Source organism: Perognathus longimembris, chromosome 1 (assembly GCF_023159225.1).
Source record: "Perognathus longimembris pacificus isolate PPM17 chromosome 1, ASM2315922v1, whole genome shotgun sequence".
NCBI lineage: Eukaryota > Metazoa > Chordata > Mammalia > Rodentia > Heteromyidae > Perognathus > Perognathus longimembris.
In genome coordinates, this window is record NC_063161.1 from 109,197,422 (window position 1) to 109,214,287 (window position 16,866).

Here is a 16,866-nt window from a genome sequence, read left to right on the forward strand (position 1 = left end):
GAAATTCTGATTTAGTAAGTCTACCATGAGCCTCAGGTGTTTATACTTAAGGCCTGCACACCTGACTAATTTCTCTTGATTCCTTTCTTTTAGTCTAAAAAAATGAAAAGAATACCTATATGCTATTTCTAAGGAGTTTTCTTTGTGACATTAATTGATCTAAAAGTTATTTTAAAGTAAGAGTTATTGTAATTTTGTTCTTAATAGGGAAAAATGACCCTGAATGTGACCTGTGTGGAGGAGACCCAGATAAGAAATGCCATACATGCTCTTGTCATAAATGTGGTGAGAAACGGGAACCCAATATGCAGCTTCTGTGTGATGAATGTAATATGGCCTATCATATTTACTGCCTGAACCCACCATTGGAGAAAATACCAGAAGAAGAATATTGGTATGATTGCCAAGATTTTATTGTTCTTAACTTTGTAAAGAATTGAGTATGAAATGGATATTTGAACTTCTGAAAGTAGATTTGTAAAGATAAATAATATATATTAAATAAAGTGCTTTAAATGTTATAGCCAATGGATACTTGGCATTGATATATTTATTCACATACTATAATGAATTCTGAGCTGGGTTCTGGCTCCATTTTGTGTCTATGTGTGTGTGTAGGTGTAGGTGTAAGCTATACGGGAGTACTGAAACTTGAACTCTAGCCCTTGCTCACCCATGCTCTTGCTCAACTTTTTTTACTCAAAGGTGGCACTCCACAACTTCCACAGCTCAACTTCTGGCTTTTTACTGGTTAGAAGTTCTTGGTTTTTGTCTGCCATGACTGGATTCAAACCTCAATCCTCAGATCTGACTCCTGAGTAGCTAGGACTCCTGATTTAAGCCATGGACAGCAGGCAGGCTTGGATCCATTTTAACTACCCTCCCCCTAGTTCCTTCTCCAATCCAATATAGAGCCTGTTTCTTTCAAAAGCATAAATCTGAATATTACTTCTTTTCTCGAAATGCTAACTTGTGGAGGACCTTGCATGTTATTATTTGTCTTTCTTTGACCTATTAGAAAGATATTTGCTGTATTACAGCAGAAGTTATAGGAGTGAGAGAAAGTGATAAAGGATATTACTTTTTCATGATATCTCTTACTACTATCTTACTTGGTCACTGTCTGAATTTTAACCATATTCTCATATTTTTGTTTCCCATTGTTTCAGGGAGGTATATATTTCTGATTCTTTAAAAGGTATTTGGGAGGAGTGATTTTAACTTATAGTGTCTTCGTAGACATAATTTTCAAAACTTTAGGATCTGAATTATGTAGGGTTTTCTGCTACATCATGCCAAACAAAATATTTCATGGTTCCTTGGGATTGACCAGTGGGCATAAATGTCTTCTTTGCTCAAAAGGCCATTTGGAGTAGATTGTGAAATGGAAATTTTTGGCAAATTCATTTTAATTAGGAATGGCCATTAGAACTTTATTAGCATACTCAAACTTGCCTATTTTTCAGTGACACATGAGTAGCCCTATCTCATTTTGTAGACATAGGCACAATAGCCTAATCCCAACCATAAGCCCAACTACTTGGGATGCAAACACTGAGAGGATCATGGTTTGAGGCCAGCAGAGTAAAAAGGTTTTGAGACCCCCCCCACACACACCCTTCTCAATCAGTAAACCAGGGATGTTGGTGTACACCTGTGATTCTAGCCATGTAGAAATCTAGATCAGGAGATCAACATGCAAGGCAGGCCCCAGAGAAAAACCTGAGACCAAAAAGGGCTGGAGGTGTGGCTCAAGTAGTAGAATGCCACTTTAGCAAGCATGAGGCTCTATGTGCAAATCCCAGTAGAGCATCCTCCTTCTGCTACCCCCTAACCCCCAAGAAAAGATTAAGACAATTCACGAGAAAAGACAAACAAGTAGAAAGGATTAAAATTAGCCAAGTGAATATAAACACACATTTTTGATGTCATGTATAGTTTTTACTCTAACCAAGTTAGATGTAGAGATGTATCATACCTATTGCACAGTTCAGTATTTTATCTAGAAGCATTGATTCTTTCCACTTTTATTTTAATGATTAGAATTTCAAGTGAATAATTTTAGTTCTCAGGGTTAGTGAGATTAGAGTTTATGGATCCATTTGAATTTCACAGTCCTGTCTGGCTTTTGAACTAAATGTGAGGATTTATAACACTGAACTTTTTGGGGGAGGGGGGAATGAGGGACGAGGTAACAAACAGTACAAGAAATGTATCCAATGCCTAATGTATGAAACTGTAACCTCTCTGTAATTCAGTTTGATAATAAAAAATATATATATGTAAAAAACACAACTTTTTAAGTCACTAACACAATGACAATTTTTTTGTAGCTAGCTAATCATATAAAGGCTTTAAAAAGTTTTATACTGGGGCTGGGAATGTGGCCTAGTGGCAAGAGTGCTTAGCCTTGTAAACATGAAGCCCTGGGTTTGATTCCCCAGCACCACATATATAGAAAACTGCCAGAAGTGGTGGTATGGCTCAAGTGGCAGAGTGCTAGCCTTGAGAAAAAAGAAGCCAGGGACAGTGCTCAGGCCCTGAGTCCAAAGCCCAGAACTGGCAAAAAAAACAACAACAAAAAATTAAATAAAATAAAAAGTTTAATACTAGAGACAAGCACTCTTGCCACTAGGGCATATTCCCAGCCCCAAAAAGTTTAATACTTTAATGCTAGCTGAGGCTGTATAATATAACCCAACTAATACATCTTAGAACCTGACCTAATCTGAAAAAGCTGCTACGTTGTTACCAATTATTGGCTAGATTTAATATTGTCAAAATTTCTTTTTCTTTATTTAAAGGTATTGTCCTTCCTGTAAAACTGATTCCAGTGAGGTTGTAAAGGCTGGAGAAAAACTCAAGATGAGTAAAAAGAAAGCAAAGATGCCTTCTTCTAGTACTGAAAGCCGGAGAGACTGGGGCAGGGTAAAAGACAAATCTCTGATGTTTTTTCCTTAGCAACAATTTATAGTATAGAATGTTTCAATACCATAGTTATTAAAGATGTTAAACAACATAATAATTAATAGTTAATATCAGTGATGCATCCATAGCTAGATTTTTATCTTTGTTAAATTTATGGAAATAGATGTGAGTAAATCATTAAGATTCAACATAATTGGTTTCTTAAACACTTTGTTTTTTATTTGTTTGTTTTGTTGCCAGTCCTGGGCCTTCAACTCAGGGCCTGAGCACTGCCCCTGGCTTCTTTTTGCTCAAGGCTAGCACTCTACCACTTGAGCCACAGCACCACTTCTGGCCTTTTCTATACATGTGGTGCTGAGGAATCGAACCCAGGGCCTCATGTATATGAGGCAAGCACTCTTGCCAGTAGGCCATATTCCCAGCCTCAAACATTTTGTTTTATGACTTACAGGGAATGGCTTGTGTTGGTCGTACAAAAGAATGTACTATTGTCCCTTCTAATCATTATGGACCTATTCCTGGTATTCCTGTTGGGTCAACTTGGAGATTTAGAGTTCAGGTATGTTTTATATTTGGGGTTTGTTGTTGTTGTTGTTTGATTGTTTGTTTGTTTGTTTTTGAAGTGAACTTTCACTCTAGATTCCAGGCCCAAGCCTTTTCAGGTTCAGTTGGTCTTACTGGTTTCTCGTTGGTTTCTCAAAGGTCTCCTATTCCAAAGAATACTTTTTAAGTTTGAATTTCAGGGTCTTTTAATCCAAGAACAAATGGATGATATACCGATGAGTTACAATACTTTTCCTAGGGAGTTCAAAGAACAAAGAAGGGGCACATGTTTCAATGAGGCAGAATTCAAGATTAGAAAAAGCAGTAGGCCACTGAAATAGAATAGCATAACTGAATGAGAAATGGATAGTATGTTTGGTAACACTGAGTAGTTTTGACTGAAATATAGAGGATGAATGAAAAAGAGGCTACAGATGAATCTGGGAAAGTAGAGAGGAGCCAGAGTAAGAGAGGGTAATTTATAATGCTTAACTTTGGCTTGTTACTATGATGCCATGTAATATATTTTAAGCTGTTAGAAATCAAACATCGAATAATTCTTTTTATGCTAGATAGAATGGGTTTAAAGGAACAAAACTGGATGCAGTTAGTGCAAAAGTACTGGCTATTTTAAGCATTCATGTATCAAACCAAGACTGAGCAATGGATGTTGAAAAAGATAGGTTTGAGTTTAGGAGACAGAATCACAGTAGTCCTGGGATAAATGGCTTTGAGTAATAATGTAGAAGAATGAGGTTAAAAGGATTGCTGCCATGCTTGCCTTGAAAACTGGTTAGGAAACATATGCTATCAAATACGATAAACAACAAGGGTGAAGAGGTCTGCACTGCAGATAGTTCTTGAGCTGAATTGAGCTGGAAGTTCCAGTTACATAAAGTAATGATTATTTAGTCATTATTTTTAAGCTCAGAATTCTAGGCTTGTAAGCACTGTAACTTTAGAATTTGTTTGGGGAAAACAAAAAAGAGCAGAAGATAGAACTCTTGAGTGAGATACAGCATTTGGTTTTTTAGAGTTCAATAGTATGTGAAAGCATTTGTTAACTGTAAGTTAACTCTTAAAAAAAGTACTGTGAGAGGCTTTTTTACTTAATTTATAGGTGAGCGAAGCAGGTGTTCATAGACCCCATGTTGGTGGAATTCATGGTCGCAGCAATGATGGGGCTTATTCTCTTGTCTTGGCTGGAGGATTTGCAGATGAAGTAGTAAGTGATTATATGACCTTGTTCTTCAGAACCTGTCTTGTTCTATAAAATACAGATACTTTGTCTAGGATACATCAAACTCTATTATTCTCTCCTGGTAACATAGACTTTCCGTTATAGTACTTGGTTCTATACAACTTATAAGAGAAATCACTTTAAGCATCTAATCTTTACATGTACTGATTTAGCTAATTTTGATTTTTGTGTATTTGAGAACTATTGAAAGATTATTTGTGGTGCATTGTTTACAAATCCTTTTAAAACAGTTGCAGCTTCACTTTATTTTCTTTAATACAATTTTGTCAAGGTGATGTACAGAGTGGTTACAGTTATATACATAAGGTAGTGAGTATATTTCTTGTCGAGCACTGTTACCCCCTCCCTCATTTTTCTCCCACATTCCCTCCCCGCTGCAGCTTCACTTTATTAGAAATTAAATCACTGTATTAGAAATTAAAGACGTCCTGTGCTTTTAGATGGCTGATTGGATAATATTTAAGTTAACAGGCTAAGAAAGATGGGGATGGTGGCAGGGATGGAAGTGCCCAGTTGGTGCTATGCCACTGCTTTAGTAGCTTGGAAGGTAGAATAGAGATTGGGAAAGTATGTTCTTCTGAGATGGCACCTTTTTCTCCTGTGGTATACAGTTCTCTATATGCTCCCTTCCTAGGCAGCAGTCTTTTTTAGGGTACTGCTCTAGGGACAGTTTAGTGGCTCATGGACTAGAAGATGCAACAAATCAAGGCTAATCATTTTTCCACAGGAAAAAAAAATGATCTAAAGGTGTATTGTCTAAGTTCTAATAGGATAGCAAATCATTTTCCTTGTGAAAATATACACTTTTCTATGTACATCACCTTTGTAAATTTAAAGAAAATACACTTTGCTGGCTGTTGGTGGCTCATGCCTATAATCCTAGGTACTCAGGAGGCTGAGATCTGAGGATTATGGTTCAAAGCCAGCCTGGGGCAGGAAAGTCCATGAGACTCTTTAATAACCACCAGAAAACTGGAAGTGGTGATGTGGCTCAAGTGGTAGAACACTAGCCTTGAGTGAAAAAGCTCAGGGATAGCATCCAGGCCCTGAGTTCAAGTCCCATGACCCACAAAAAAAAGAAGAAGGAGAAGAAGAAAAAGAGAGGAGGAGGAGAAGGAGGGGGAGGGGGAGGGGGAGGGGGAGGAGGAGGAGGAGGAGGAGGAGGAGGAGGAGGAGGAGGAGGAGGAGGAGGAGGAGGAGGAGGAGGAGGAAAAAAGAAGGAAGAAGAAGAAGAAATGTATAGTTTTGGGGGCTGGGAATTTGGTAGAGTGCTTCATGTATATCATATACATGAAGCCCTGGGTTCGATTCCTCAGTACCACATATATGGAAAAAGCCAGAAGTGGCGCTGTGGCTCAAGTGGTAGAGTGCTAGCTTTGAGCAAAAAGAAGCCAGGCCTTGAGTTCAAGCTCCACGACTGGCCAAAACAACAACAATAACAAATATATATATATTAGTTTTGTTATTATAGTTGAAGTACAGCTGAGTTAGTGAGATAGAAATTTAACTGTTATTCTCAATCCCTAATTATTTTGGTTATATGCTGCTTAAAAAGCAATCTGAGGTTTTGTTTTATATTGTTTATGGCTTTTGTGCTCAAGGATAATGCTCTACCGCTTACCTTCATCTAACCACAAAAAGCCGGAAGTGGAGCTGTGGCTCGAATTGTCTCATTGACTTCCTGCTGGTTTTAAACCATGATCCTCAAATCTCAGTCATTTTTAAGTAGCTACAATTCCAGGCATAAGCCACTAGCACTGGCTTTGGTTTTCTTTTTATTTTTCAAAATTTTCTTTAAGTAATTATACAAAGGCATTGCCATCCTTCTCCATCATTCCCAAGTCCATCCCTTCCCTCAAGAAGGTTTTTTTAATTCTTTTGCTTTACGCACAGTTTAACTTATAATGTGTTTATTCTGTCATAGTCCTCACTACGTCTTGATAGTACTGTCATGATTTAAAAGGTTGGTAGTTTTAAGTCTTAGTATTGTGGAATCAATTCAGGCACTGTGTTCAAGGTTGTTTCTAATTAATTCCATACTATGTACAGATTGTTTCTGATCAGTTTAAGTTTTCTGGACTGTTATACTTACATGTACTTAGAGTTCCTTTAAATAGAACTTTAAAAAAGAGAACTTCCAAGGTTTTTGGACCCATAAAAACACACTTATTAGTTTGTTTTGAGGCTGGCCTTAAACTCCAATTCAGTCCACTTATATCTGCCTTCCAAGTGCTAGAATTAGAGGCACATACCACCATGCCTGATTTATGTCACCAGCTTTAACCCTCGATTTTAATTAAGCTTAAATCAAAAGAAAACAAGATACCTGACCTTGGTAGCAAGTAAAAATTAGTAGACAAGATGGGCACTGGTGTTTCATGCCTGTAATCATAGCTACTCAGGAGGCTAAAGATTGAGGTCCAAAGATACCTTGAGTGTGGGGGCTGGGAATGGGGCTTAGTGGTAGAGTGCTTGCCTAGCATGCATTAATTCCTAGGTTCGATTCCTCAGTACCACATAAAGAGAAAAGGCTGGAAGTGGCACTGTGGCTCAAGTGGTAGAGTGCTAGCATTAACCAAAAGAAGCTCAGGGACAGTGCCCACATCCTGAGTTCAAGCCCCAGGATTGGCAATAAAAAAACAAAAAACTTTGGGCAGGAAAGTCCCTAAGACTCTAATTTCCTCATTCTTATATAAACTTAATACATATAGAGCTGGTTTATGTAACAACCAGCTTGAGCACTTTTTCTTCACATTTAGTAGATAGTAACTACTACTTTCAATTTTCAATTTTTTTGGTTAGTCATGGCGCTTGAGCTTTGGGCCTGGGCACTGTCCCTGAGCTCTTCATCTCAAGGCTAGCACTCTGCCTCTTGAGCCACAGCGCCACTTCCTCAATTTTCAAATTCTTATCTAGATTGCTTTTTAATAGTAAACTATTCTTTTACTCAAAAGTATTATGGAAGGAGCTGGGGATATGGCCTAGTGGCAAGAGTGCTTGCCTTGTATACATGAGGCCCGGGGTTCAATTCCCCAGCACCACATATACAGAAAACGGCCAGAAGTGGCGCTGTGGCTCAAGTGGCCGAGTGCTAGCCTTGAGCAAAAAGAAGCCAGGGACAATGCTCAGGCCCTGAGTCCAAGCCCCAGGACTGGCAAAAAAAAAAAAAAAAAAAAAAAGTATTATGGAAGAACTTAAAGAAGTATGACATGTAGAAAACTATGTTAATAGAATTCTAATAAGAAGTTTTTAGGTAAACTTGATTTACAAAATTTATTTAATATTTCTGGGTGCCAGTGACTCATACCTGTATTCCTAACTACCCAGGAGGCTGAGATCCAAGCATCATACATAGCTTGAAACCATCCAGGGTAGGAAATTCCATGAGACTCTATCTCTAACCATCAGAAAAGCTGGAAGTGAAGCTGTGGCTTAAGTAATAGAGCCCTAGCCTTGAGCAAAAAAAGCTCAAGGACAATGCCCAGGCCCAGACAGAAGACCAGCACAAAAAATAAAATGAACTGAAATAATTTAATATCAGTATCAGAATTTGAATCTTCAGCAGCAAACTTAGATATGGTGGAGATGACAGCTGAAAATTCAGCTAGGGACTGTTAGTGGAAGTGGTACTATCTGTAAAGAGCCTATAAGCTCGTTTGATATTGAAATAGAGTATTTCCAACCCATAAGACCTTCTCTTATTCTGGAGATTATTTGCCTACATACATACCCTGAGTATAACCAAGTTTGGAGCTGTTGGAAATTAGAACTTCAGATATTTTCACTATCAGGACAAGTGATATCTTAAGGTAGATTTGCATAATTGTAATTGAATTTTGTCTTATTTTCCTAGATACCATGAGAGAACATGTCAATTCATAATATCCTATCCAAATTCTGACTTTAAAATAAAAATGAGTGAAGTTATGCTCTTGCTTAGTTATTGTCTTGTGAAAATATTTTCCTGTAGGACCGAGGTGATGAATTCACATACACTGGAAGTGGTGGTAAAAATCTTGCTGGTAATAAAAGAATTGGTGCACCATCAGCTGATCAAACATTAACAAATATGAACAGGTACTACTATAAAGACTTTTGTATTTGGATGTTGTATAAAAGTTTGATTACTGAACAATTAAACTTGCAGGTTATGACTTGTGACAGAGTGCAGGGCAGAAAATTAAATTAAGAGGTAAAGATCAGAAATGAAAATTCTATTGCCTGCTTATATAATTTATATAAGCATCCTAGCTTCTTAATATTGTTCACTTTTAAATGACACAGTGCCTTATCCTACTTAATATATGCCCTGGGCATTTGAAAACTTGATGATTTTGAAGGCAGCCTATATATTTGAAATAAAATGGAAAACAAGGTGGCTATTCCCACTAGTCAAAACTACAAAGATCTGCTAAACCACACAGATTTATATTTTAAAGTGATAAACTTCTTTTTAGTTGAAAATAAGTGTGAATCGGGCTTATGTTTAAATGCCACATAGGTGAAATATCATAAAACTTCATCAAAACTGCACTCAAAGTACTTTTTCATATTAATAAGGTATCTTCTCAGTGTTATAAAAGGTAATGTTGATTTAAGTGATCTTTTTAAACTAAATCCTCTTAAGGCATAACAAAAGCTACCTTGTACTGACCTTTATTATATAGAAATATTAACAATATCTTAGCTCCAAGGGGAACACAAAATTTGATTATTTCAGTACAACTTAATTTGTAAATGCATTCTAAGGTCAGTATTGTCAGTATTGCCCTCAGATGGCAATTATCATATTATAACTTGTTAGTAAAATTTCTCTGATCATTTTATAAAAAAAAATTGTATCTTATTAAGAATATTTTTTGTATTGAATAAAAGTAAGTAGGTTTCATCCTAAATCATTCGGTTTTTATTCTCCCCTTTATTTCTGATTACCGTATGAAATAAGGAATATACCCGTATGGTTTCAAAATTTTATTGCATACTGAGTTCCATAGAATCTCTGTTTTTATGTCTTGTATATTATTTCTGACAGTAGGATTATTTTACTGAACCAGCAGAGGAGACAGGTCAGATTTGCTGGTGGAATCATTCCTGAGGTAGGAGTCCAGTCCCTAGATGTTCTTTTTCTGTCTAGAAGGCTGCTCATCAGGCAGAACAATCTTAAAAGATGTTAGAAAAATTCTGATGCTTTTTCTCAATGAAAATATATCTTAAATTTTCAAAGGGGCTTTAAGTTTTCAAATCTGAAAATTATATTTTTTGTTAATAATTATGGACTATTTTGCTTGAATGAAACTTCTTTCATAATGACCCACGCCTGTAATACACATAGTAGATTCATTTTAAATTTTGGACAATCCTATAAATACTGTTACAGTCTCCTTAGTAAAAAAAAAAAAAAAAAAATTGACAACCAGGAAAAACATTTGCTTATAAAAGAAAGATTCTGAAAATGAAATGTTAACTGAGAACACTTTAGGGTTAGCTTGTATAGAGATTATAACCCACCTTAACATCCAGTTGGTTACTTTATTTATTCATCTTTAAATATATCTCATGAACATCAAAACTGAAGTGAAAAGTCTTTAGCTCTGACTAGTAGTGTACTCTTTCCCAAGTAGTGTGTGGTGTATTTGTCTTTGCTTCTCTGCTAATAGGAAGTAATGCTATTGTAGTGAAAGAGCTTTACTGCCTTTCTGCCTCCTTTCATTCTCTGCACTCGTTCGCATTCTTGAACAGCCCGTATACTTACCTGAAGACAGAAATTAGTTGACAGGCCATTAGTGGTAGCAGTAATTATGACTACTGGTACCTGGGAGCTGTAGAACCTGTCACTCAGTGACATGAGTGAATACTTACCCTAGCTCCTCAGGAAGATGAATTACCTATAGGTAATTACCTACAGGTATTCCATGTAAAATATGCCAATAGTCCTAGAATTGATGGCTGTATTTTCTTCCGCTCTCGTATTTCTCCTTTAGATAAAGATGGCTTAGTAAGCTTACCTCTTGGATGATAGCTACAAAAGTTATTTTAAAAAGCAAATCTTTTAAAAACCTCACTTACTTTAAAAAAAAAAAACTCTGATCAAGCAATTCCTTTTCAATAGATTAGTCATAATCTTAAGGGCTTTTTTTTTTTTGCCAGTTCTGGGGCTTGAACTCAGGGCCTGGGCACTGTCTCTGAGCCTCTCTGTGCTCAAGGCTAGCACTCTACCACTTGAGCCACAGTGCCATTTCTGGCTTTTTCTGTTCATGTGGTACTGAGGAATTGAACCCAGGGCTTCATGCATGCATGCACTCTACCACTAAACCACACTCCCAGCCCTAAGGGCTATTTTTTATTTGAGCCTACATAAAGAGAACTTCATCCTGAAATTTTAAATTGTATCATACCAGATTCTACCAGTTGACTATATACATTTTTATAACCTTGTATATTCTATGTTTTATCACTTAAGTTAGGAAGGAGATGTCTTACAAGGAAATACTAATTTTAAGCAATATTTTCAATAAGACTTGAGTTCTCCCAAGAAAAGTCTTATAACATCTAATAAACTCACTGATCCATTCCTGTGAGTGAACATACAACATACTAAGGAAGCTTTCAGTTAACATCTGGTGTTCCTTCTAACTCGGTCTATGTGTCATCATTAAACTAGTGATCTCAAGCACCAGACATCTTTATTGTTATGAGTTAGCACAGGCATTTTAGGGCTTCAGTTTTATCTTTTTATGGAGAACTTAAAAAATACTTTTGTATTGCATTTGTTTGTAATACCCTTAAACATGTCATTATAATACCCTTAAACATGTCAGAATTTTGCTATCTGGAATATGGGAAGTAAACCTAAAGGTCATTTGCACCTTACTGACAAATTTATTTTTCTAGATTTCTTTCTACATTATTCCAGAAATTTACCTCATTCCCTTACCAAGAATAACAAACAGTCACTTGCTTTAGTTTTCCAACGTTCTCCCTTCCCTCAACAAACGTTAATTTAAAGCAAATTCCATGTATTTGTAGTTGTTTTCTATTATACGTGGCACAGATGTTATTACTTTCAGAAGAACCCTACAGGCTATCTGACAACCAATCCCCTGGCTTAGGGGTGACATCAGAAAACTGATTTGTCTTCTCTGCTGGTGGGGGAAAGCATAATCCTATTATCTGGAATAATATGGAAAGAATCATAGAATCTTAACCATCAGGTAAGGCATAATTCACCTTTTAACTGACCCAATGACTCGATTATATACTTGGAAAAAGATTACTTGGTATAAAGACTTTGTTTCATTTTTTTTTAGGGCATTGGCCCTAAACTGTGATGCTCCATTGGATGATAAAGTTGGAGCAGAGTCTCGAAATTGGAGAGCTGGTAAGCCAGTCAGAGTGATACGCAGTTTTAAAGGGAGGAAGATCAGCAAATATGCTCCTGAAGAAGGCAACAGATATGATGGCATTTATAAGGTGCTCTATCTGGCATGACATCTTGTTAGTCATTCTTCCTGGGCTTTCAAAATAGGGTTGCCACAAAGAACTATTGTGGGTGGGCTAAGAGGAAAGAATAGACCATATTACCTGGCATTTCTTTCTCTGAAAATATAACAAATTCGGGGCTGGGGATATGGCCTAGTGGCAAGAGTGCTTGCCTCGTATACATGAGGCCCCAGCACCACATATACAGAAAACGGCCAGAAGTGGCGCTGTGGCTCAAGTGGCAGAGTGCTAGCCTTGAGCAAAAAGAAGCCAGGGACAGTGCTCAGGCCCTGAGTCCAAGCCCCAGGACTGGCCAAAAAATTCATAAAGTGAACTGTTAATTGTGATACTTACTTGTTCATAGCTGGAAGTGCTACCATTTGAGTCAAGCCTCCAGCCCAACTTTGATACTTTTCAGAAAGAGTTTATTTGGAGTTAGATTTGGAGTCACAATGACTTTTCCTTTTTTTTTTTTTTTAAAGTAGTGTAGGGATAAGCACTCTACCAGTGAGCTACAATCAATCCCAAGCATTTTTTTAAAAACTAAGTATTCTCTATAATGAGTAACTTGACAACTATAGGCATTGTTTCTTGTATATTTTTTCAGAGTGCTTTTAATTTTAATGATTGCAATAGATTTCAAAGCAAAATATGTTTTGACATTAAAAATTGATTTGTATCTTTTATTTCAAAAATAAAGACATCAAATTGCCACCATATTTATCTACCTAATTCACAAAATTCTGTTCATCAGCATGATTTTGTTTTTGTTAATATATTTATAGCAATATATGCTTATATAGGAACTATCTTAATAGGAAATAATCTAGTGAACACTCTTGACTGTGCTCTTCTTATAGCAAAGCAAATATCTTCTGATTACATTTAATTCTACCAAGTTTACTTAAGCCACTAACATGATGACATTATATAAAAATAAATTTTAAATCTCAATCCAGTACTGAAATGTTATGATATAGGTGGTGAAATACTGGCCAGAGATTTCATCCAGCCATGGTTTCTTGGTTTGGCGCTATCTTTTGAGAAGGGATGATGTTGAACCTGCACCTTGGACCTCAGAAGGAATAGAACGATCAAGGAGATTATGTCTGCGTTTACAGGTTAGATTACATTTGTCTAGGCTACCCATGTGTTTATAAAAATCCTTAACACTTATATAACTCATAGCCATTGATCGTTGGACTCTTAGGAGGTATGAAAGTATTTGGGAGAAAGGGGGTAGAGGGTAGCATCCTAGGTGTCAGCCTGCCTAGAACCAAGGGTTATAAGTTGGGGAAAACGAGCTGTCAAAGAAAAGTAAAATATTTCCGATTTTATTTGAGGTATAAGGGAAAGGGACTCAAAAAATTTAGGTTAGAAGTCCTTAAAAATAATTTCTGTCCTACATGGCATAGAAGAGGGTGTGTTTCTGGTAGGGGAAGTGGGGGAGGAGGTGGCTTATAAGAATGTTCTGCTTCCTACCCTTCTCACTTTTCCTCACCCCTTTTCTCTCTTCCCTGCAAAGCTGCCTCCCTGCCCTGCCACCACTTTGAATGCTTTTGCCTTTTCCCCCCTTTGCCCATGCTCAGCTATGAACTCATGACTTTGTTGGTTTTGTGTGCATACTTGATGATGTGGCTGCATTCCCCTTTGCTGCCTGTGTACCCCAGACTCTGTCCCTGACAGTGATTTCCAAGCATGGTTTGAGTTCATCCATTCCCTATCATTATGCTTCCTGTAAAGACTGCCAGCTTTGTCATTTCCCCTGGCTCTGCCCACACTGCATGTGTAGGGGCTGAACTATGGGCAGTGTCTGACCACCCCAGGCAGGTGAGTGTGTGTCTTCTAGTGCAAATCTGTTTCTGTTTTTTAATTCAAGAAATTGATTGTTTGAACAAGCTCCATCAGCTGCTAAAGTAATTATCAAAATAATTCTTTGTGAACAAATTTTTTTTAAACCATTGCCAAATTCATTTTGAAAAGTGTTTTCAGATCCCAGTGTTTAAGTTCTGGATAAGTGAGATTTGAAACTGAGAAGGAGCAGCATAAAAGCTCATATGCCATGATGAATTAATAACACCACCATTGAGACCAGAAACACATTGAGCTTTAAACATGAGGGTTACCCAAAAACACGTACCACACACATAAAAAGGTAGCTATTAAAATATAAGCATAGATTTTGGGAGGAGGGGGGCAGTCCTGGGCCTTGAACTCAGGGCCTGAGCTTTATCCCTGGCTTTTTGCTCAAGGCTCATCTGCCACTTGAGCCACAGCACCACTTCTGGCCATTTTCTATATACGTGGTGCTGAGGAATCGAACCCTGGGCTTCATGTATATGAGGCAAGCACTCTTGCCCCTAGGCCATATTCCCAGCCCCGAGAAATGAGAAGTTTGGCATTTAGGTTTTTGATTTTTAGATTGACTCCTCAATTTAAAATTATTCTATGTAGTTGAGTACTACCGTTTTTGTGCTTTGTGATTCTCACCTTCATATCTAAATTCTCCTTTTCTTAAGTGTTCAATCCACCTAGCAAAATACATGAAGATTTCTTACCTCTATTAGATCTGAAACTAAGATTATTGTATTATAAAATGGAATGTTTTAGCAGTCAAAACTGTATGATTTAGCTGGGCACTGGTGTCTCATGCCTCTCATACTACCTACTGAGGAGGTTGAGATCTGAGAATTATGGTTCAAAGCCAGCCAGGGCAAGAAAGTCTATGAGACTCTTATTTCCAATTAGCCACCAGAAAACTGGAAGTAGAACTTTGGCTTAAGTGGTAAACAAGGTAGACAAGGCTCAAGTGGCAAACAGGCCCTGAGTTCAAACTCTAGGACCAATACACACAACCCAAGACTTTATGTGGAATTTGGGATTTGAATAGCCTTTAAATTCTATTTTTAATATGAATTTCTTTTATGTAAATTCTCAGTTTAGATAAAAGTATAGGGGCTGGGAATATGGCCTAGTGGTAAGGTGCTCACCTAAGATAAAGTATAGACTCTTCTTCCCCCTTCCTTCTCTGGAAACCACAAATCTAAATTGTCCTTCTTCCCTCCTCACCAGTATCCAGCAGGTTACCCATCAGATAAGGAAGGGAAGAAAACCAAGGGACCATCAAAGAAACAGACCAGTGAAGCCACAAAAAGGCCTACTTCAGATGGTGGGTAACAGTTGCATAGTACATATGCTAACAGTGTACATTTTTCAAAAGAGATATTAAGAGGACAAAATGAGATTTGTAAGAAATAAAAAATTAAAGGTGTTTGTTGGCATTGCTTTGCAGGGGGAGATGGGTCTCTTTGTGTATTTTCATAGTGTTGGAGCCGTGGGAGCAGAAAGTGTCATATCGTAAACTCCACGGGCAGTTATAGCTGCATGTGGCTGTCTTTCTGCTAACCATTACTGACACTAGTTAACTCATTATTGTGGTTCTGAGCAAACTGTGAAAATCTGTTGGCATATTCTTAAAATAAATCTAGATGAATGTCCAAGTGCCTCCAAGATTGTGAAAGCATCAGATCCAGCAGAAGCTGTCGAGGCTTTCCAGCTCACCCCACAGCAGCAGCGCCTCATCAGAGAAGACTGTCAGAACCAGAAGCTGTGGGATGAAGTGCTTGCGTCTCTTGCAGAAGGACCAGTATGTAAAGATTTTTTAAATGATAATACTGTATTAACAAACAACAAAAAGTAGTTTTCTTACAAAGTATGACATACACAGCTAAAATGTGATCCTAGGGCTGGGAATATGGCCTAGTGGTAAAGTACTCATCTTGTATACCTGAATCCCTGGGCTCAATTCCTCAGCACCACATAAACAGAAAAGTCCAGAAGTGGCACTGTGGCGCAAGTAGTAGAGGGCTGTCCTTAAGCAAAAAAGAAGCCGGAACAGTGCTCAGTGTTCAAGCCCCAGGACTGGCAAAAAACAAAACAAAACAAAAAATGTGATCCTATCCAGTTTTTTCATCCAGTGCCACCACCTTTCAGAAGAGTAATACTGATTGATATGCAAATTCTATACATAAATTTACATGTTTTTCTTTCTTTCTTTCTTTCTTTTGCCAGTCCTGGGGCTTGGACTCAGGGCCTGGGTATTCTCCCTGAGCTTCTTTTGCTCAAAGCTAGCACTCTACCATTTGAGCCACAGCTTCGCTTCTGGCTTTTTCTGTTTATGTGGTACTGAGAATTAAACCCAGGGCTTCATGCATGCTGGCAACATTCTGACACTAAGCCACATTCCCAGCCCTTGAAACCCTTTTGTAGAACTACTTAAAAATATTTTTTTCAAGTAAAATAAGAAAGTGATGATGTGGCGTAAATGGTAGAATGCTGGCCTTGAGCAAAAAAAAGTCAAGTCCTGAGCTCAAGGTCCTGAGTTCAAACCCCAGTACTAGCACTAAAACAAAAAAGAAAAGAAACGAATAAATGTAAATGCCCATACAAATGTTAAACTTCTTAGATTTTTTTTTATTGAATGCCTGAACCTAATTCACATTGATGTAAAATCTTAAAATAATCTGAGTAGCAGCAAAAGATTAAATGTTTTTTCATCTACTAGAGCAGCTTATGAGGACAAGACATTAGTATGTAATGACCTTGAGACAATGTTTTTATTAGCTTTTACCACAGTGACTATGGAACCCAAGGCC

General features: G+C 37.5%; 1 protein-coding gene across 1 annotated transcript in view; it reads left to right on the plus strand.

The window, feature by feature from the left end:
* The window catches only part of Uhrf2 (ubiquitin like with PHD and ring finger domains 2), a 70,917-nt gene that overhangs the window by 51,132 nt on the left and 2,919 nt on the right, over positions 1–16,866 (plus strand). Inside the window, exons 6-14 of the mRNA XM_048346948.1 lie at positions 208–394; positions 2,805–2,928; positions 3,380–3,487; positions 4,592–4,696; positions 8,703–8,809; positions 12,040–12,202; positions 13,192–13,332; positions 15,284–15,380; positions 15,700–15,857. Coding sequence (XP_048202905.1) covers positions 208–394; positions 2,805–2,928; positions 3,380–3,487; positions 4,592–4,696; positions 8,703–8,809; positions 12,040–12,202; positions 13,192–13,332; positions 15,284–15,380; positions 15,700–15,857 — 1,190 coding nt within the window. The remainder of the gene's footprint in view (positions 1–207; positions 395–2,804; positions 2,929–3,379; positions 3,488–4,591; positions 4,697–8,702; positions 8,810–12,039; positions 12,203–13,191; positions 13,333–15,283; positions 15,381–15,699; positions 15,858–16,866) is intronic.